Source organism: Abrus precatorius, unplaced genomic scaffold (genome assembly GCF_003935025.1).
Source record: "Abrus precatorius isolate BTA unplaced genomic scaffold, Abrus_2018 Scaffold3, whole genome shotgun sequence".
NCBI classification, from domain to species: Eukaryota; Viridiplantae; Streptophyta; class Magnoliopsida; order Fabales; family Fabaceae; genus Abrus; species Abrus precatorius.
This window is the reverse complement of record NW_020874373.1, coordinates 28,923,317-28,947,290: the sequence shown is the minus strand read 5'-3', so window position 1 is coordinate 28,947,290 and position 23,974 is coordinate 28,923,317. Positions and strand designations below refer to the sequence as shown.

The following is a 23,974-nucleotide window of genomic DNA, read 5'->3' as shown; positions in this document are numbered from 1 at the left end:
TATATTAAAGAAAAAAAAAGATGAATTAACAGGACTAATCTAAATTCAAATTAGAAGATAGGATCTTGGAGGGATACTTTTTAGTTTTAAATTATTATAAAAAATATTTTTAAAAAAAATATTACAAAAATCTTAACACAGTGTAAAAAAAGGTGCAGAGAGTAATCTCCATTCAACTATTACGTAGAGTATGTTTATGGGCTTATCAAGCCTATAGACTGGCCCATATAACCAAAATATGTTGTTGTTAGGACCAGCAACAACAAATAAGTTAAACCGAGTTAAATAACTTAGACTCACGAGTATACAAATAAACTCATGAATCGGATTTAAGAAAAAATAATTTATTGTTTAATTTTTAAAATTTTCTCATATATTTAAATTTATCTAATATTTACATATTTTTTTAATTAAATAAACACGTGTTAAACTATAAGCCGAAGTGAGTTAGAGATGACTCAGTAATTTAATGGACCCATATGTTTTATGGACGAATCCAATAAAATTGATTTAACGGTGGCTCATCATTAACTAGGCTCACACTAGACGAGGCTAACTCGTATACCAGTGTAACCAATCCTAAAATTATGAGTATGAACTATGAAATTCAGAGAATCTAACATGGAATCGAACTGTTTTTTCTTCTTTATCAACTTTCCAAGAGATGACTCTTGATTTGGAAGCGTTTAAATTTATTAATATACTCATAATAATTTTCTATTTTATCTTATTTATATGAATTTCACAAAAAATATATCAAAATAATCTCATTTTATCTTAAAAAATTTTACAGTTAAATTTAAACACGAACTCTTATTTCATAAAATTTTTTAAATAAATATTTAATTTACGTAATCACATCCTTAATTTTATGTGGACTTGAGGTTCTTGGGATTAAAAAGAATCTTAAATAATGTTATATTTAAAAAGAAAGCCATATATCATTCAATGTGTGTGATTTAAATAACAACATTAAAAATAATATTAAAATAAGAAATATTTAAAATGCATCTCCTTCCACTAACTCAATTTAATATCTCATATTTTTTAAGAAATTAGTCATCATAATTATATATTAATAATAAAATTTTTAACTTAAAGTCTTTATCATTTACTAATAGTTACCAGCACTTTTTACTTCAACAGAAAAAAAAAAAAACTCTACTTTTAATCTTTATATTTTAATTTACGTATTTTTTAATTATTTCAAGTTGATTATATTCTCCTAATTTTTTATTATTTAAATTAACTTACATGAAATAACAGTTCCTTACACAATTTGGCTTCTTACATCACATGCAAATTATGAGGCTTGGTGGAGCCCGTGGATTGGGATGGTGGCCGGTGGTACCACTAAATTAAAATCTCATGAGATACGCGATCTATATCTTTAACATAAACCACGCTCTTGCTGCCACGTTACCTTCGATTGTTCTACACGGAATATACGCGCAAAAAATTCTCATACGGTACTAGTGTTTGATTAAATGTTAAACCCAATGTAATTGTTTATTGCTCATAAATTTAAGTCACTACCACAATTCTATGATCAGTTGCTTTAATTTAATCATTAATTATATGTATAGGTGTTGTATTAATTAAATTTGTGATAATGACTAATCAGCTATTTCTATTGCCTCCATAAGCCATCATTGTAAGTGCCTAAATGATTAAGCGATTGAAAAACTTAATTTCACAAGTTCTCACACAATGGTCTTTCGTGTTTTCGATGAAATAATGTTTTAAAAACTGAATTGGGTTAATCTGTTAATCGATGCCACGATTATATCTTCAATTCGAATGTTATTAAATTCAACTGCAATAAATTTAGTTGAAATAAATCAAGACATGAGAAAGCCAGAGATGGTCGTAGCTAATAGAAAATTTAACACGTTTTGTTTGTGGGGTTAGGCAGGTTCGTACATCAGAAAAAGCTAGCAAAATTTGAAATGCTGACTTACTACTATGGTACGGAAGTCTTTTGTAATTATAAATTTGAATGGGACGGAAAATGATGTACTAGGTACAGTCTATTGAAAACAACCTTTGTGTGGAATTAATGTTTAATGTCGAAAACATGTGAAACCAATCGGAGTACTTTTTTTTGTCTGATTTTTATCTTTAAATTTAGACTTCTTTACATAAAAAAAAATTAAAAAAATTATCATTCTCTAAATATCCAAAAAATACGTATAATATAACATAAATTGATTTAAATTAACTTTTGTTTTAAAATTTTTTACACATAAGTCAATTTAAATTAATTTCTATTATAGAGATAATTTTTTTTATATAGAAATCGATTTAAATCGACTTTTATTTTACTTTTAAAATTTTTTTACACAAAAGTTGATTTAAATTGACTTTTATTTTATTTTTAAAATTTTTTTATATAAAAATTAATTTAATTCAACTTTCATTTTAGTTTTAAATTTTATTTATACATAATTCAATTTAAATTAACTTCCACTCACATATGAATATGTTTTAGAAAGAAATCAATTATAATTAACTTTGTAATACATAATTAAAGTTGATTAGAAAGAAGTCTATTATAAATAAATAAAAATTTGTCATTTGACGATGAAAAAATTTTGAAATTAAATATAAAAATTAGAATGAGATGATAACATTCATTAGCAATTGCTTTGCATCTCTGTTCTTAAACCTTACAACAAATTTTAATACAATGACACAATGTGTTGCACACAATATGTATGATATGTTGAAGGGATGTCACTCATTCCTTGTAGTTTCTAGAGCTAATTTGATTGCATGATAGGGATCATGCTGGAGCTCAACAAGAGCAAGACAAGAAACCATATAGTTAACGAATAGCAAGAATAAGGAAAAAGATAGTAAAAGCTCAAGAGATTCATCATGAAGGCAAGTACTTCAGCGGAAGCTATCAATTAAAAGGAAAGACCGAGTAATGGTAGTTAACCGAGGGAGGGAGCAGCTTATCCGTCAGATGAGATCCCTCTACTTCACATTTTTGACTTATCTTTTTCTTGCAATAACGCTTCCAAAGAGACTTTGTCTCCGCCTCAACTTTCTCCGCTACCAGCTAGGTATCTCCAAGGACTTGAGCTAAGAGATTGTTTACTGAACGTCCCATATAGTTATCATACAATCAAATTAGCTCTAAAAGTTATAAGGAATAAGTGACATCCTTTCAACATATCATGCATATTGTGTGCAACACATTGTATCATTGTATCAAAATTTGCTGTAAGGTTTAAACACAGAGGTGCAAAGCAATTGCTAATGAATGTTACCATCTCATTCTAATTTTTACATTTAATTTCAAAATTTTCTCATCATCAAATGACAAATTTTTATTTATTTATAATAAACTTCTTTCTAATCAACTTTAATTATGCATTATAAAGTTAATTATAATTGATTTTCTAAAACATATCTATGTGTGAGTGGAAGTTAATTTAAATTGAATTATGTGTAAATAAAAATTAAAACTAAAATGAAAGTTAAATTAAATTAATTTTTATATAAAAAAATTAAAAATAAAATAGAAGTCAATTTAAATCGACTTCTGTATAAAAAAAAATTTACAAGCAAAATGAAAGTCGATTTAAATTGACTTCTATATAAAAATAATTAAACCTATAATAAAAGTTGATTTAAATCGACTTCTGTATAAATTTTTTTAAAATAAAAACGATAAATTTTAAAAATAAAATAAAATAAATTTAAATCAACTTTTATGTAAAAAAAAATTATACCTATAATATAAGTCAGTTTAAATCAACTTTTGTATAAAAATTTTTAAAATAAAAATTGATTTAAATCAACTTTTATTATATATACTTTTAACAAATAAATAGCACCAATGCCGGATTCCTACCAGCGATCGAATTTGGCTGATATTTTCTTGTGATTTCGGGCTTTCCCTCGTTACCATTTCATACGATTGATACGAACATAACGTGTGATATTACTTTCAATTACGTATCTTTGGCCATTAAGTAAACCTTTTAGATATACTTAATTTTTCTCTTACGAAAATTCGTTTCATATTTTAAGATTGTCTGATTGGATTATTATGTATAAATGAATTACATAAGCACATTTAAACTTTTTCATATAATTTACCTATATAAATGTGGGGATTTTTTTTTTATATATAATTATAACGATACAGAACTGCTATTTAGTACGAAAAATTTTATAGAAATTCTGCACAAAATCAAATGAATAAAAATGATTGTTTTAAAAATTGAAACTTATTCAAGAGATTGTAATTTGTAGATTTATTTGATAAATAAAAAAATGAGTTCATAATTTTTTAAACTTTTCAAAAGTTATTTAAAAAAGTATTTAGGCTTAAAAAATTGACTACTAATATTCTTATCCTTCATACAATTAAAATTATAATACGATTAATTTTATTGTCATTTTATTATTTTTACTTCATGAAAATTCTTTTTCTTTTTTATTTAATTTTTTTTGAGTTTTCTATTAAAAATTAAAATTAATTTATTGTTACATTTAAGTTTAAAATTTTATGTTTGACATTTAAATTTTTTTCATTTTTATTACAAATCAAAATTGATTATTTATCTCACGCATTGAAACTTAAGTTTATATATTGTGTTAACTAAATAGTCTACATCTATATAAATCAAACACTAATAAGCAGAAAGAAAAAAAAATAGTAAAATAGTTCAATGTTAATAAAGAAAAAAAAAATATAAAAAAGAACTTACAAATGACCAACTTTGTAAACATAAAAAATGAAGAAGATAAAGAGAATTTAGAGTAAAAAAGATTAACTTTATTAGTAATAATAAAATGAAAAATTCATATAATGTGAGCCGAGCATGCTTTATTTATAAATTAGAAATTATTAAGTATTTTAAAATTTTAATTTATAAAAAAAAAAGACTTTAAAAAACACTTTCTAAGAATAATTTTAAAGAGTGATTAATAGAAAACTATTATGAAGAATATACATTAAAAAATAGTTCAACATTAATTATTCTCAAAGTATATTATTATGTATTAATTTCTATTAACTGTTGGATAAGTTAGTACTTCAAAAGTTTGCATAGTAAATCTTCGTTGATATAACATATTAAAAAATATGTTAAAATAAATTATATCTAATTTTAACATTATATTAATAATAATATTATATGTCATTTTAAATAATTTAACATATATAAATTCTTTTATAATAAAAGTAGCTAGTAAATTATTAACTTGGTCAATATTTATTAGTATTTTTTTATATAATTATTTAACTAATTAGTTGATAATAAATAAATAAAATAAGTGATATCTAATTTTATATGACATGTTCTTTTAAGTTATTTAAAATAAATTAATTAGCTACACAATTAATTTGTAAAATTAATCAGCTAACTTCAAGGTTAAAAGTTACACACTTGCAATTTTTATCTCGTTTTACTAAATATACCTAAAGAATATTACAACATTATATGATTTTAAATGTTTTAAAAACGTATAAAACATTTTAAATAAAGAAACGTCATAAACATAGTAACTTATATCCTATTACACCGTTTGTTTATTTCACATACTGCAGGAGATTTTTCATTTTTTTTAAATTAACTATCACAACAATTATTTCACTCCATTCTTCGTGCAACACACTTTTGAGTTTTTATCTTTCCAAACTCCAAAATGTTCTATTTTCCAATTCTTCCGAAATCTTTGCTTCCTTAGCTTACTATTCAACATTTCCATTGTTGAAATTGGTCTCCATTTTCATTGTTGTGGTGTAGCTAGAGCAGCTTTCGCGTGTTCCTTAGAGATGGAGAGATGTAACGTCGTCTTAGACTTATGAAATTGACAGTGCTGCAATTGTCGATGAGATTAGGGCAAACGTCAACGAGAATGAGGTCAATATTTGATGCAATAAGGTCAATTTTTCTGGCAGAATATAATGAGAGAAGATTGAAGAGTCTCGTTTTGGTTTGAGCCGAAGACCAATTGGATTGTGTTGTTTTAATTTCGAGATATGAAACTAAAAACCATAACAGTAAGAAGAATGACTATTAAAAAAACTCATACAGCACAGTACAAATGAAAAAGATTGTGTTTTTGGACGAATGTGAAATAATTTTCAGCGTAGAAGTGTCAACTCACTGGATTTGGGCACAAACACTACCGTTTGTGTTTCCCGCTTTCTTGTTTTGGTTTTGTTATTATGTTAGTTATCAACGATGAATTAAGACTTTTACGTGCCTTTGATAAATTTGAAAAATGTAAAATAATGAGAAAAACTCGATCAATATTTTTATAATAAATATAAAAAATATATAAATCCTTCAATAAGTTACAATATTTTTAGCAAATTACTGATAGAATATTTTATTTTTATATAATATAGAGCCGAAAATAATAATAATAATAATAATAATAATAATATCATTTGATTATATATAGTTAAAAAAATAATAAGTTAATAGTAGTATTTGTTGATTGTATGATTAAGTTAAGATACTTGACAAGTACATAGTGTTGTACTTTACTTAAATGTTGGATCTTAATTTTTTTTTTTAAAAATTGCCTATTAAAGCGCTTCTTTACCAGAAGTGTAAAAAGTTTAAATTGTTACGATGTTTCCTTCTCCAAGTGGTGTAAAAATATTGCATTGCTATAGCACTCTTATGTTCATGTGTTGTGATATAGTTAGTTTAGCCTTGTGCTTTGACATGCTATAATAATAGTTGTTATAATAGCACTTTTGACTCATATGCGGTGTAATAGTTATTGCATTTGCGCCTAATAAGCAGTGTAACAGATGAATTTATTATAGCACTTGTGTCTTTTGAACTTTATAAAAAATATTTTTGTACATCATTAATTAAGAGATTTTAATATTTTCTTGCATATTACATTAAAAAAGTATAGTGTTGGAAAATACTATTAATGAATGCCTGAACATGTTATAACAAAATATTTTTGGCATAGTAACAAAAAGAAAAAACTGTTGATTTAGATATTTCATAAATGATCATTTGATTGAGCCTTAATCGAATGAACATTCATTGAATCTATTTTTATACTAATGTAGAGGATGAAAATGAAGAAGTTGAAATCACAATCATGTTTTAAAACAAAAAAAATCACAAACATGTAAGATAAAATATACTAACAAAGTAATAGTGTGAAATGCCCCATTCATTTGACTCTTTATATATAGTTTGTATGTGGGTATAGGAGGTGTGATTTAGTAGCCATGATCTTCTACTACTAATGCATAGACTATCCAGTTAAAAAATTGTCATACACACGATTAAATTTAGATATAAAAGTTTCATTTTAACTATACTTTTTTATTTATATATTTTTTAACTTATTATTAATTCATTGACATGTGACTTTGTTATTTAACATAACTAACATTTATTATCATTACATATTACATTAATTTTAAACTTCATCATAAATCACTTGCCATATGTGAATTTTCTTGATAAGCAATGAATTTTTTAAGTCAATATCAAGTCCTGTGTATGAGATGTGTACGTTTATTGATTAGGGGGATATTCATGGGTTTTAATTTTTTTTGGAGAAAAAATATATATTCTAATTTAGTTATTTTTCTAAGAAATAGTATTTAAAAAAAATTTATAATTAAAAAGGCTCTAATAATAGTAAATAGAAACAATGCTCGTAAGAACTTCTATTAAAACCAAGAAATATAAGTCGTCTGTCATCTACACCCGAATAAATGAAGTTATTCAAAAAAATCTGTCGAGATGTGAAATGAGAGAGAAGAGATTTCATAATTGGAGTTTTAAATAAAATAACTTTTTTTTCATTTTTCATTCTTATTACTTTTTTATTAGATAAAAAAATAAATAATATTTAATATAATATAATTTAAATTAAACTAAACCCCCCATTACCCGATAAAACTGTTGGTGCTAGGTAAATTAGTTTTTTAAATTTTAAAATACACCTGTTAATTTTTAACTTTGCTAAATATTAAATTTTAATTTAACTAAATATTTATGTCACAATAATGTTAACTTTTATCTTTAAGTGATGTATAACATGTTAATAGTTGAAGCGATATATGCAACGATAGAAGCGGCTAAAAACATATTATAGGTGAGAAAAAAGTATTAAAGATGGTAGAAACGATAATGACAAAAATAAGTTAGATTAGTTTATAGGATCAAAACAATATCGTTTTAACATCTTAAATTTTACTTAATAGCAAAAGTTAATATTGTCATGATAAAAATTGTTAATTATATTAAAGTATCTAATACTTAATAAAATTGATAATTAACATGCTCGCTTTAAAATTTCATAAATTAATTCACTAACACTTATTAATTTAAGAATTTATTTATTTAAATTGAAATAATTTTTTCGGTGTTTTTGTTAAAAAAATTTAACACATAAAATAATCTAAATATAAAAATATAATTTTATAGTACATCAAAATACATGTCTAAACTGCAAAAATCGCAAAAGTATGAAAATTATTTTTTAAACACTGAATTTGAACGATGCATCTTCATTTTCATCTATTTTTCACTTTTTTTGTTGGTTGACTAGACACTTATTTTATAAAATGAGTGAATACTCATTTTTATTTCTCAATTTGTATGGATTTATTTATTTAATTTTTATAATATTTTAAAAAAATTATATTAGTTTTTATCGATCATATTAATCATTATTGTGAAATGATGTTAAAAGCAGGTAACAAAAGTAATAAGTGCGACATTAAAAAAAAAAACATCGTCTCTCTCACCAAACATCATATTATTCTTAAACCACTTCGTCTCTCTCACCAAATATCATACTATTCATAAACCACTTCAAAGCATTGTTCAACCATAAGAAAATCAAGGACAAAGATTACAACTTTCTCATAGTTGGGTCATCATTGTTATTGGGTTTTGACTCAAAATAAGGGCAAATAATGCAATTTTCTCACATTTTCCTTCAACTCTCGGCATCAAGCAATATCGCTGACGATTATCTCTCTTCTCATTTTCTCCTTCTCTATCTCTCAGTAGATTTGCTATTTCTCACAACTCTTGTTGTAATGCTTCGCTGCCATTGCCCACAATAGGAATACAAAATGTTTTTGTCATTAGAACGTTGCCTGAAAATCACATGTTGTTAACTCGAACCTTAGAAAGCAGGTGGTGAATTAAATGTACAAATGCGAGAAAAGTTTTGTTTTCTCTGCAATTAACACACAATAATACAAAAGGGTCATTGAAAAAAAGTGAATTGAAAATGTTCCATATAGACGATGATGAATAATATTTTACGGTGATTGAACATAGCGACGTCCGATAAGAGAAACGAATTTGTCCTCGTAGGTGCTAACATATATTATTTAACGTGTCAACTCATAACTTCATTACTTTTCTTTAACGTCTCTTATAATAATGATTAATTTGATTAAATATAATTAACATTAAGAACTAATATAATATTTTAAACATATTAAAGATTAAATTGATGAGTACATGCAAACAGAGGGATGAAAGTGGGTATTCACTCTAATAATATATGACCACTTTTTTATATAACAGATCCGTGCAAAATCTTTCATGTTATATAATAATGTCAATACAAATTCATAAAAAAAAAAAATTGAAATCCTAAATATAACTTTAATAAATGAATAATCCTGAAATATATATCCAAGTTCAATAAAGGACATTAAATTTAGGTACGGGGATTACAAGAAAGTTTTACAATAAGCATAAATAATATGAAATTTTCTGAGGATATGATTTCTTCAATAAATTTGGGCAAAAGTCTGTCTTACTTAGTTTCAACCAGTAAATGGATAGTACTATTGGATAAAATATAAACAGCAGTAAATCTAAGGGAAAAATTGTCTTAATCCAAACCAAAACATCACATGTCAGTTTTGTACCAATGAAGAGGAAATAAAAATTCCATTAGCAATCAACTAATACACATCAAACTTGATTAAGTTGTATTATAAATTAAAAGAACAAATACACATTATATTAAAATTAGGAAACCCAAAACGTAAATTAAAATATACCCATAACTTGAACTATACGCTTAAATATTCATAAATTAAGCCTATCCATAAATGAAATTGGGCTAGAATGTAAGGAGACCAACACCTTATTTTTGGCAGCATCCGGGTTTAAACTTTGAGATAAACACTTCTCATATCCACGTCAACTCCCAAGCTAAGTGTTCAAAGAAAGCAGAGAAAACCTTGTCTAAATTGCGTGAGTGTACGATGTCTCTCGTAGCTTCCTAGGTCACTTTTAAGCTTCAAAACAGGTCTAGAAGTTAATTTTGCAAAGAAGCCCACATGAGATTACCATGTTTTGATCGTACTAAACTTCAACATGCCCATTTTGAAATTTGACATATAGGCTTATGTTCAAAATCAAAGCAACCTAATTAACAGGCACAAACAATGACAAATCATGTTTTGCGTTCACATGGCCGCTTTGGCTTGTCCAAAGATGTTCTTGAACACTCACGAAGGCATGTTTGAGCCCTTAAGAGGCTGTCTAAGTTTTGAATTATGAATGCTTTGTAAACGTATCTCTTTTGCCATCTCTCTCCATTAAAGAAAAAAGAGAAGAGGCGATGAGCTTCAACACTGCAACAAATATGAGAAATTTAGTAAAAATCAGTGCAAGATATGCAAGAGTACAATAATTCACGTAATTTCTCCCCAATAAACATGAGATATATCGATTGATTTGAGTTTGACAAAAAATAAAATAAAATTACAAAACTAAACCAATTAATTTTAAGAATAAATTCTCAATTCTAATTTGTCCTGAAAAATTCAATTGGCCTAATTTGGTCCTTAAATAAAAAAGTCACCATATAATCCTTTAGGATTACAAACATGAGATAATCCTTTAATTTTTTATTATTATTTTAGTACATAATTAGTTTTAAAAAAATGAATATGTCAGGCAATTTAGTTCCTTAAAAAACATTAGTGATCCAAATTAGTCTTTGAAAATATAAAGTAAATTCTTTTATAATTTTAAGAATTATTTAGTGACTTTTTTCTTTAAAAATTAATCTGAAGTTAAGCAAAATTTTAAAGATTAAATTAAATATTAATTCTAATTTAATAATTATTGACGTGTATGTATATATAATGTTTAATAACGGATTTATTTTATGTTAGGATAATATGAACAAATTTTGATTGTTAAATTATATTATAAATTGTCAAATTAAAACGTACAAATCATATAAATTTTTTAAATATATATATACTGGTAAGAAAAAGAGCAATAAAAAATATAGTAATGAATAGAATGAAAAAAAAAAAAAAACTAAGTATCCTCATCAGTACGAGGGCTCCCTCAGTGGCTACGATTGAACTAGTTTGAAGGCCATTGAACCATGAGCTCGAGCTGACTCAAGTACTCCCAATCTCCATCATACGTACAGTACTATACTTAAAATATCTAAATGTACCGATTTCAATAATAGTAGCCACCAAATTCAATTTCATTTAATTGTTATAAAATTGTGATTCAAAAAAATGATGACGACACTGAACAACAGCAGCATTTGAACCACACACAGTACACGCAGCTACACAGCCACACAAGGCTGTACTGTGTATGATCCCACATCAATCTCTAGAAATTTATAGATATTATAGAAACAGACATTTTCTATAGGAAAATTTTGACAGACGAAAGTTCAAGGAAACCTCGTAAGTCATTATTAAACCACTATTTTATTCAAGCATACATATAATTATGTTTGTGAAATTATCTACAAAATCATGTACTTTTCCTTACGGAATTGATAATTCCTTTCCATGGCTGAAAATTTGTGTATAAAGTTCTGTAGAATATATGGCTATAAGAAGGATAATGAGAAATAATTTTTTAACATAAATATATATAGAGTAAATTTTTTTTATTAAAAATTACATGATATCATTGAATTCAATGCATTAATAATATTAAAATTTTATAAATGATTAATTTCTTATCATATAATGTTAAATCCACGCAAAATGGTTAAAAGAAATTGCTTGCTGAGATTGGCAAGTGTGACATGTTAGGAACCAGTTATATTTGAAGGGGAAAGAGGAAGCTTCGCAGAAGATGTGAAGCTAACAAGAAACAAATGCATGTGGGGGTAATGGGTGCAAGGGGGAAACACATAAGTGGCTATTGGGAATGTTGAAGGGTGAGGATGGAGAGGGAGATTTACCTGATTGGGATGGGACTGAAACCAATTGATATGTTTTTTGGAGGCAAGTGATATGATAATGTGATGAGGGGAGGATATAGACATTAGAGACTACCAAGTTTTGTGTATTTTGAGACTTCTCAGTTCTCATTTATTCATTGGCCTTCCAATTTTTGTTGATAAGGATGTATTCTATAGACAAAAAGTAGAGCTGAATCAATTTGCCTCCTTCAGCATGTGATCCCCTCATGACTCAGCCTTATATGACAGTTAGATATGTACTTACGACAAAACAACTTACGAGTACCTGGTTAAAAGAATTAATTGAGCCATGACTGGAAATGGTTGAGCATAGTAACATAGAAAGCTAATAAATTCAAAACCACTCGTGGATCTAATTGGATTGGTGAACTTGCAAATTTTGATAACGTACGAGTAGTGAGAGTTGTCCTAAATAAAATTTGAAAAATGTTTCCTATACATTGACGGTGAGACACCATTTTGATCTTTTTTTTTTAATTTTAAAATATGTTTTTAAGATGTGTGTGTGTGTATATATATACACACACACGATATCCCACAATACTAATATTCAGAGATTCAATAACAAAACTCTTCAACATTCAAGCTATAGTACGGTTGAAAATATCTTCTGATCACTTTAAAAATCTGGCCGTTTTTGATGTAAGATTTAAATTTGAAAGAAGAATCAAAATGACTATAAGGACAAACGGGTTGCGGTCCCTCTATACCTATGATTCTATCCTTTCACTCACGAGACAGAGCTGAAATAAGCAAAAACTGAACCATGTTCTACAGAGTTGACAGCGCAACTGGAACAATGGTGAATCTGTTGAAGATATGCAACGAATAAAAGAGAAAGATGTATGGAGAAAAAAACCGTAATATATAGCATAAACAAACATTAATTCTCTAGACAAACATATATTCAACAAACATGTTTGCAGACATTCGTTATCCTGCATGGGATTACATTAATTATTTGATTTTAGGAAACTAATAATAAAATAATTTAAAATACAACAACCCTCAAACAATGATTGAAATGTAATTTATGTGCCTTCAGAGGAAAAAAAAAGGAACAAAAATGAAATAGAAGCTATCAGTTGTGCATTAGCAGCTCCCAAAATTACATTATTGCAAATTGATTTAATTTATTAACTTTATCATTCTAACAGGAGTCAGTGAATTTTAAGTTATTAATAATAATAAGATTTTATTAAAATTTTTTTTTAATATACCTTTTTTTAATAAAATTTATTATTTTTAAATACTTACCAAAATTAACATATTCATTAATTAATATCTCCAAAAACTGAAAATACCTCGAAATGACCATATCCAAAATAATAATCGACACCTATTTTAACTTACATGAAAAAAGAGAAAAAAAAGTTTAAAATGTAGAAAGTAGAGATATTTTTTTTCCTACTTCATCAAGTCAAACACTGATGAGTTTAGCAATCCCGTGAAGGAAGTGAAGGACAGTACCTTAAGGATTGTGCTTCTCCGCACCATGTGAAGTGAAAATACGACTCAACTTGGTTTCTTCACCAAAACACTTCACGAATTTTTTGTGCAAACTTGGTCTTAGCAATATATATAGAGCAGATAAATAGCACTTTATTATTTATCTCCTTTGCTTTGTGAAATTTCTTACCACTTTCCCTGTCTGGGTACTTTCCAGCATTGAGTATTGGGGATGTTGATGTTTGTTAATTTTTCCTCTTGTCCAGGCACAACGAAGATAGTAACTTGTTGGTAGTAGGTACAAGAGCTACAGAGGATTCAGATTCGTATTAGATGGTCATACATACTGTTCAATCGGAAATAATATTGTTAAACTTAGGTTTAACTATACTTTTAATTTGTTTTATATGTTTCGGCTTTGAAATTTCACTTATTTAAGAGATAGTCTTAAATATTTACCCTTTTTTTGTAAAATAAAAATTTAATCATTTAATAATGAATTATATTTTTTGAAAGTTATTATATACTAAAATAAAATTAATCAACAAAATGTTAATTATCTTTTGAATTGTATGAATTTTTATAAAATTTAATCGATATATATATATATAAAATTAAATTTAACAGTTGAATAAATGAAATTCATTATTTATAAAGTGTTATTAGAGAAAGTAACTTTGGTAAGAATTATTCAAATTTCAAGAATGTAATTTATTTTATAAAATTTAAATTTAATCAATAATTAAAAATTAAAAACATTTTAAAGTATTACGCTATTCATATAATGTTGTGTACATACGTGGTTTTGATTTATTTTGGCGCCTACATATTTCAGTAAAGTTCCAAAAGAGCATGGCCGTGCAATGGTTTGTACTTGCTTTATTCAATGCCATAAATAAAGTAGTCGTGGTTATTATTTCTCAGGCATTATTTTTTCTTGGTCTTGGTGGTCTTTAGCATCGCAACATGCGCAATGAATCAACTCCTTGATTTTGATATTTTGGTGTTACGCAACCATACAAAAACCGTGAGTTTGTGGCTTTCAAATTTTCTTCTGCTTCAATCATTGTTGAAACTAAAACGTCTTTCTATCGTTCTTAAATTCCACTTTATATTTTATAGAAGAAAAAGAGTTGTTCATATCTCCAAATATAATTTTTTATGCCTGATCATTATTACATGATAAGCCAGAAATTATTTCACATAATTTCTCTGATATAATTGTATCTCGTTTTCTCATCTGTCATCCTTACATACTGTCCTGAATGAAAAAGGTCAGACAAAATAATCTCTACTTTCCAGTTGGATATATATTTTTTATTTTATTTAAGTTATGTTTCTTTGGTATATTATCGCAAATTAGGTCTACTCTTAGACGTTCTACCTATATAATTTTCTAAACTACTACAAATCTTCGAAAGGGTGAAGAAAGAAAAAGAATATAATTGCATTCAAATAAAAATTACACCTGAATAAGTTTTGAAATTTGATATTTGTAAACAATTATTAATAGAAATAAATTCATTAAAATTTATCTAAATTAATTAAATTTATTTTTATATTTATAAAATCTTGATATCACTAACTAATTTTTATAAAATATTATATTAATTAATTCAATCGTTATATTATTTTAGATTATATTTATTATCATATATATCAAATTTTATATAATTTAAATATTTGTAAACATGTTATTTAAAATTTGATATTTACTTATATTTTTAAAAAATTATACGTTAGAATAAACTAACAAGATGAATTATCTATCATTTTATTTTATATAAATTTAATAAAATTAATTTATTTGATAGAAATCTTTTTAAATTAACGGTGAAAAAATAGTTAACGTCAATGAATTATATATATATATATTATTGAATTCCTTATTAAAAAAACAATGAAACTTCGTGGAAGGTTCATTGTAGTTTGGAAGGTAACGGCACTCCCCAGCTTCCATATACGTTATAAATACACCACTTTGTCACACGAACAAAACAAACAAACACTACATGCATGAATATCGAATAGCTATCTAGGAAGTGCGACAGTTACGGAATACACAACAGTGTCACTTTGTAGTTTCTCCACAACCCATCATCATATCACGTCAAAAAATTGCATTGCCTTGTGTCCTCTCCTTTTCTTCGATTGCTACAAACAAATTAAACTAAGAAAGCAAAATGGGTTCTCACCAGCAAGAGCCATGGCAACTAGAGAATGGGAACTTGAAGGGGTTGAGCAAGGAGATGAGGCATGGCCGCACCGCACACAACAAGTCTTCTTCTTCCTTGCGCAAGAAATCTGATCTCACTCTTGTATCGAAGATTCGATGTGGATTACTTAGAAACTTCCTTACTAACTGCCAAGAGGTTATTCTTGGCACCAAGCTTTCTATTCTCTTCCCTGCCATTCCGGTTGCTATCATTGCCCAGTGCTATGGCCTTGGAAGAGTGAGTAATATACTTCATTTTATGTTTTAACATGTTGCCACCCATGCTTTTTTTCTCAAAATAAACTAACTCAAACCAATTGCTACAAGGGTTTGACTTAAATATTTTAATTAAACTCTAGTTAATAAATTTGTATTATGTGAATATTTATTTAATAATTTATCTTAATAAGATATATTAAAAATTATTAAAATAAACTTAAAAAACTTAACAAAGTCATAACTTTTTCATAAGGTTTTTCGAGCTTTTCTTTAATTAAACTTACTAACATTTATTCTTAAACGAGAGTCTCGCCCATTGAGTTGCATTTAACTAGTTAATTCAACATGCACTAATTCTTATTGACTTTTATTGAATATCCAACTGAATATATAGCTTCCTTGTAATGAAAGTATACTGGTATAGGTAAAATATTAAAAATATTGAGAACATTAAAAAAATCACGGTCAACCAAATGAATTGATTTTGAGTTTAAAAATGGTTTGACAGTATTTTGAACACGAGACAGGATTAAAATAGAGTAGGACACTATTTTTTTTATCAGTTAAAATTTTAACTACGTGAAACGAACTTGTGTAAATTTAAATTTGGTCTTCACTAAAAATATAATTTAAATGTTCCAAATTGATTTTTATATTGGTCCTATGCCGCTATTACATTATGATGAGTATAACTGTTCTCTCTTTTGTTTTGCTTTCCTAACAGCCGTGGGTTTTTGTACTGAGCTTACTTGGGCTTACTCCACTTGCTGAACGTGTTAGCTTCCTCACAGAGTAAGGAGCCTTAGATGAACTTGTTGCACTCTTAGTTTATCTTTGGATCATTTTTTGCACTTTTTTAGTTTCTGGGTTGATTGCTGATTCTCATTCTATTTTCTCCTTTGGTGTCACTTCAAATATTGCAGACAAGTTGCCTACTACACTGGTCCTACAGGTATGAATCTGCTGTGAATCAATTTTGGAGAGTCTATCACAATGAAATTTTCCTTTACTAGCTAATGTTTGATTTGGAACATATAAGAAACATCAAAGATTAATGCCCTTTCGACATTACATCAATCACATTTCCTAGACTCTTTTGATAGCCATGTGTTATAGAAGATTTTAGAGACAAACCGTGTGCTATTTGTGATCTAGGAAATGGTAAAAAAAAAGGACTAAAACTAGAATAAAAAAGAAAGAGTTTTATAAATTGTAAGTACAAAATTGATTATGTTGTGATTAAAGCTAAATGTTTTTTATATTTTATACTCTCAATCACAGTTGGAGGACTTCTAAATGCGACATGTGGGAATGTTACTGAGCTCATAATAGCAATATTTGCCCTTAGCAGTAACAAAATTGCTGTGGTCAAGTATTCTCTCTTGGGTTCTGTACTCTCAAACCTTCTTCTGGTTCTTGGGACCTCTCTATTATGTGGTGGCATTGCAAACATTAAACTGGAACAAAAATATGACAGAGTAAGGCCCTAATGCAAAGTTTCATCTAATGAGTACATAACTTTTAGTTATTTTTATATTGTGGAATGATTACTAATGTTAAGCATTGAATTTTCTGTAATTTTTTCTTGGTTTTTGAATTTGCAGAGACAGGCAGATGTAAACTCACTTATGCTTCTTCTGGCATTGTTGTGCCACATGCTTCCGATGCTGTTCAAATATAGTGCTGCCTCTGCTGCTTTCACTGCAGACCCTTCACTCCACTTGTCAAGAGCTTCTAGCATTGTGATGTTGATTGCATACTTTGCTTACCTTATCTTTCAACTGTGGACACACAGGCAACTATTTGAAGCTGATGATGTATGTTTTGTTGAATCATGCAATTAGTCTAATTTATGCATATATCTTAAAACTAATTAACATCATGAAATGGCCAGGAAGATGAAGATGGCAACAATGGTCCAGAAGAGCAAGCTGTGATTGGATTCTGGAGTGGCTTTGCTTGGCTGGCTGGGATGACTGTGTTCATTGCTTTGTTGTCTGAATATGTGGTGGATACAATTGAGGTGATTAACTTAAAATATTTTTCAAAAAATTGAGTTCCATTTTGACAATTGTAATAGTGATGATAAAAAATGTTAATCTTAACAGGATGCATCAGATTCATGGGGTCTGTCTGTTAGCTTCCTCAGTATAATCTTGCTACCAATAGTTGGCAATGCAGCTGAACATGCAGGAGCAATCATATTTGCTTTCAAGAACAAGTTGGTAAGATTCCGCACTTCCTCTCATTTAGCAAATATTCATATTGACCAAGCAATAAAAGATTTAAAATATATATATATATATATATATATTAATTCAATTAAACTAAAGTAATGCCTTGCCTGCAGGACATCTCATTGGGTGTTGCATTGGGTTCAGCAACTCAGATTGCCATGTTTGTGGTAAGATACATATATTTATTATGCAATGGATGCTTTCATTTAGTTTTTTTTTTTTTCCCTTTCATTTTGGGATGAGTAATGAAAATTTATTCAATCGCCAAATAGGTCCCCTTGTGTGTGATTGTTGCATGGATAATGGGTGTCAAAATGGACCTGAACTTCAACCTCCTTGAGACAGGTTCTCTTGCTTTGGCAATAATAGCCACAACCTTCACTTTACAGGTATATTTATCATAATATCAGTTGACAAATACACCATATTTTGACCTTGTATTTTTATTCAATCTATTAATGAAACATAACCATTGACAAAACCACCACTTTATTTATTTATAGGATGGTACTTCTCACTACATGAAAGGCCTTGTTCTCTTGCTATGCTACATTGTAATTGGGGCTTGCTTCTTCGTGCAAATAATACCCTTGAGTAAGTAGAATACATAATTTTTTCAACGGTTAAAAAAATAGTGAAAACCTATACCTTTATTCTAAATTTGTGATTCATATCTAAAATTTAATCTTGTATTTTTCCCAGACCATGCTGATGTCACTAACATCACGCTTAAGTCAGCCAATAATGCAGCTATAAGTGCTTAATAGGTAATTTACAAATTACAAGTTGGCACAAGCATGTAATCCTTTGCGTGCACATAAACAATATCAAGCTAATGGGATCTTAATTTGATGGCAGGCTTTGGCCTATTTTTGTGATCCTTTCATTAGATGAAGAATGGTGGGCATCCAGACTCAAACTCAGATTCAATGGATTGGTTATTATTTCATTCAAATCATTCTATTATGTCCAAAATGAAGGAAGAAAAAAGCTTGCAGTAGCTTTGCAAGTATTTTAATGGCAAGCTGTAACCTTTGCAACTGATTTTGTGTTCCAAGATGTCCAATCATACAACGTGTGTTCTATCGGAAAGTTGCTTTTGATCGTGTACTTCGGTAGATGTCAAATAAATGAAATTGTTCTTGTTTGGGTTTGCTTTAGCAAGAATCCCTTTTCGGTTTGAAGAATCTCTTGCCCTCTTGTATAACTGTTTGCTCAACCTCTTGCATGTGATTCATGTGAAGAGTTTTAAGGGTAATAAAATTCTATAATGTTTTTTCTTTATATCTTTGACTGTATACTTCTTCCAGTTTCAAATATAAGTAAAAAATAACTAAATTATATTAATTAAAATAATTAATTAATTTCATTTAATATTCTTATGTTTATAAAAAAATTGACCTACATTATTTAATATATCTTTCAAGATTATTTAAGGATGATTTATAATTTTTATAAACATTAATTATTATTAGTTTATAGTTAAGTTTTTATGCTAAATATTAAAAGCAAGACGTGAAAATCAAAAAGTCATTTAACAGAAAATAATTAAATTTTGATAACTAATTTTAATAAAAGTTATTTTCTATTTTGAAATTTATATGGAATTATTCACTTGTATCTTAAATATGAAAAAAATTCATTAAAATAAAAAAATTAAATAAGGGTATTTTAGTTATATTTAGGATGAGAGGGATTATTTCCATTGTTATTGAGCGCAAATTATATAATCGATTGGGTCATAAATCACATATCCCATGTCACATTCCAACTAAGGTTTTATTGACAAAGATATGGGTGACAACGAAATATATATTGAAAAAGATATATTTAATAGCAAAAAAAAAAAAAGATATGTTAAATGTGGATATTTGTTTTAGTTTAATTAAGAAAAAATAATATTTTTTTAATTCTTTTAAGATATGTTATGAAACTGTATTTGGAGGGGAAGAGAAGGATGAATAAATAATTTATTTTTAAATTAGGAGAGTTACGAAATATTTATAAAATAAATAAATGAATGAATAAAATATTAAATTTATATTATATTATTTTATTTAAATTGATTATAAAATTAGAGTATATTTATTAAAAATAAAAATTATCTTTTTTTCAATTAGCTCCCAAACATATTTTAAAAAATAGTCCTGAATTTTTTAAAATTATTATTTAAAAATGATTATTTTCACACAATAACGAAATGAGAGATTCTCTTCTCAATTTTCTTTTGTCTTTTTACGAGGAAAAGTGTTTTTCAGTTGGTAAAGAAAAAAGCAGGTCGTATTGTAATCTTGCTTGACCCATGTAAGATTCCTCCCAACACTTGGGTCAATCGGCCTAATACCAGGCCGTTCCATGAAGTAAATTTATGGGCTAAGCCCATGTTTAGCCCACAATCAAAATGAACAATCCATTCCAGTTAAATTTTGTGGACCGAAAAACAAGTTAAATTTTAGGTTTTCCTTGAATTCGATGCATTTTGGAATTTGTGGGGAATTATTTTTTGCATTTTCTTTCAAATTCTAGTAAAAGAATGTTTTTTCAAAATTTCTTCTGTAATAATCCAATATTTTTTCAAATAAATTTCTAAAATTATTTTTTTATTTTAAAATTTTTCTTAAAAAGATAATAAAAAGAGCAAATAGGTCAATTAAAAATAAGTAGTTTAGCACAGTTTTTGACGAGTGTTGTTTTGCTCGAAAGACAATGATAAATGAATATTACATTATCACTCGCACACTGACACACACAAACATATATATGTTTGACTTTTGCTTATCGCACACGTAATTAATCACTGCTCTTCTAAAAAAGAAATTAATTTTTTAAAATTATTAATTCATTTTAGAAATAAATTTTTAGAACTAGATTTTACACTTTCATAAATAAGTTTATGCAATTAAGATTTTACACTTAAACATATTTTTGAAAGTGTAAAAACCTAAATTTAAAAACTTATTCTTGAAAGAATTAATAATTCTAACAATTATTTTAAAATTATGGAAACCTATTTTTAGAAACAATTATTCTGTCAACTAAAATAACTATTTTGACAACTAAAAGTCACAACAAATATATTTTGTGGCACTTAAAAGAAACACCAATTTTAGGTATGACACAAACTTAGTTAAACAAAAAATAGTGAAAATAGTTTGTGCCTTATGTAACATTAGTATTTCTTTTAAATGACAGAAAATATATTCGTAAAGTCACCAAAATAGTTATTTTAAAAATAATTTTTTTTTCTAGTGGTATTTTCAAAAATTAAATCTTAATTTGTTTTCTGCAAGCTTATTTCTAAAAATATAAAATTCTAATTTTGAAAATTTCTTAACTTTATCTTTAGAAGCTGAAAAATCAAGTTTACTTTAATAATAACTTAAAAAGTTAATTTTTGTGAGTCAAAATCTTAAAAAGCTCTACGCTATTTGTCAAACTTTCTTTACACTATGAAAGACATATTTTTATAACATTATTGTTAAAAAAAATATTTCATTCAAAATGCACACAATTTTGTAAACATACAAGTTTGAAGTTAGATATAAATAATTAAATATTATGTGGGCAATTTCATAAAATGATTCTAAAAATTGACAAATTTTCTTTCCTTTCTCTATAAAAAGGATAATATTTATAATTTTCATCAACCAATCAAAAAATATCAAAAGTTTTCTAGTATCTAATTGTAGTTTCATGCATCAAATACATAGAATTTCATGTGATAGATATATCTAATCTTAAACCATTGTTAATGTTTATGTTAACATTAAATCTAACCATATATTTGTGTGGACAAGTGTACCTGTCAATCATATAGAAATAAGTCATAAAAACACTCTAAAATATACACTTATGATCATTATCTAAATTATCCTTTAACATATTTAACACTCTCTCTAAATTTTAAATCCTCTTGAACTATTTGATTAACTATTTTGCACCTAATGAATTTTCAAAATACCTAGTATGTTATTGTCTAAAGTAATTAAGAAATTTTTCTTATCAATTATCTATTTCTTTAAGTAATCAAACACATTAGCCTCTAATTCAACACAAGTGAAACTTCATTTGAAAGAAATGAGAATTTTACTAATTAATTTCTAATCCTCAACAAAATGTGTCGTTAAACAAATATAAGTCATGGTTTCTATACAACCATCAAAAGTAAGATACATTATGTTTGGGATCTTACACATGACTTTCTTATGTTTATTCATATCTTTTATATATATATTTTATGAATATTCAACATGAATATGATCTTAGACTGAATTACAACATTAGGATTTAAATAGTTCATTAAATCTCTAATTTCTTTATAATTAGCAAAATTGAAGGGCAAATCATTATTTTGAGCAAAAAATTTTAAATGGATATTTTCATTAATTTTTTATACAAGAATTTCCATGAAGTCTATAATTTTTTTGGTTTAGTATTTTTATTAATCGCATACTCATTGTCACACCAACTACGTTAATTCTTTTCAATACCATCTCTTTACCTAATACCATCTCTTTACCAATTTTTGTAAAGAATTTCTTTAGTTTTAGAGTTTTCACCAATTGCATGCTCGGTGTCATCACAATAATTGCACAAAACCTTTTCAATATTATATTTGTCTTTAATAAATTTTGTAAATAATTTTCAAATATTTGACACTTCTCTTTTAAGTTGTCTCTATATTTCTAGAGGAGTTTTAGAAATAATATCATCATTCATATTCATAGTTTTAGTTATAGGCTCTTTAATAAAATTTTATAGTTCCTATGTAGTATTTAGACAAACAAAATAAGAGAAAATTTCCATATATAACTCTTTTTTACATACATGAATGTTAAATTAAACATATATTTTGCATACTTGTATAGTTGTTATGATTCTTTCAGGCTTATACGTATTGTAGCTTTTCCCTTCAACTAGTAAGAATGAATTAACTTACTATTGTTTGTCAAATATGAATTTGTTGTTTGTCAAATATCAGTTAGGGTACTAGTTTTTGTGACACAAAAATAGAAAATAGAGAAGCAAAAATGCTTTAAATTATGAAAAGAATGAATAAGAAATAAACTCTTTTTTTTTGGTTTTCCATCCAGTTTAATTCAAATCCAACCCAGGTCATGCACTTGGATATGGTGAGTGAGTCTATCGTTGGAAATTTTTTACATACACAAAGACTCAAATTCAAGATCTTACTTTAGCAATACCGAGCCACTTGCCACTCAAATTAACCCCCATTGGTAGAATAAACTCTCTTTATTCAATAGTAGCGAAACATTTATAATAATTCAAATAAAACAAAAATTAACTATATATGGAACCAAGATTTTAACACACTAACTTACTCATGAAATAAATGAACTACCTATTGGCTATGATATTTATATAATAAACTAAAACAACAAAAAATAGTTACAAAAACATATTGTTAACACTTCTTCTTACTTTAAAAATTACAAACTCTTTTTCTGCAACTTAAATTTGCTAACAGAAATTGTTGTTGTCAAGAAGAATCTTGTATTTTTCAAAGTAACTAGTTCTAAAAAAAATTTCATATCATTAATTGACCTTGATTACTCTTAGTGAAATCAATCATCTTGAATTTTTCACTCTTCTTATA

The 23,974-nt window shown here is 26.8% G+C and overlaps 1 protein-coding gene across 5 annotated transcripts; it reads left to right on the top strand.

The window, feature by feature from the left end:
* Positions 1–15,585: 15,585 nt before the first annotated feature.
* Positions 15,586–20,192, top strand: LOC113861980 (vacuolar cation/proton exchanger 3-like). Of its 5 annotated transcripts, none has more exons than XM_027495116.1 (12): positions 15,586–16,139; positions 16,845–16,912; positions 17,044–17,072; positions 17,402–17,598; positions 17,725–17,937; positions 18,015–18,143; positions 18,229–18,345; positions 18,471–18,524; positions 18,630–18,746; positions 18,861–18,951; positions 19,060–19,124; positions 19,216–20,192. In XM_027495116.1, the coding sequence occupies exons 1-11, from the start codon at positions 15,870–15,872 to the stop codon at positions 19,119–19,121; spliced, it is 1,347 nt and encodes a 448-aa protein (XP_027350917.1). In that variant the 5' UTR covers positions 15,586–15,869; the 3' UTR covers positions 19,122–19,124; positions 19,216–20,192. The 5 variants fall into 5 exon arrangements, 4 of the variants coding, with proteins under 4 accessions (XP_027350917.1, XP_027350919.1, XP_027350916.1 ...); XR_003504397.1 differs by having other exon boundaries at positions 15,673–16,139; positions 18,703–18,746; positions 19,216–19,632; XM_027495118.1 differs by having other exon boundaries at positions 15,673–16,139; positions 19,248–19,640.
* The last annotated feature ends 3,782 nt before the right edge of the window (positions 20,193–23,974 follow it).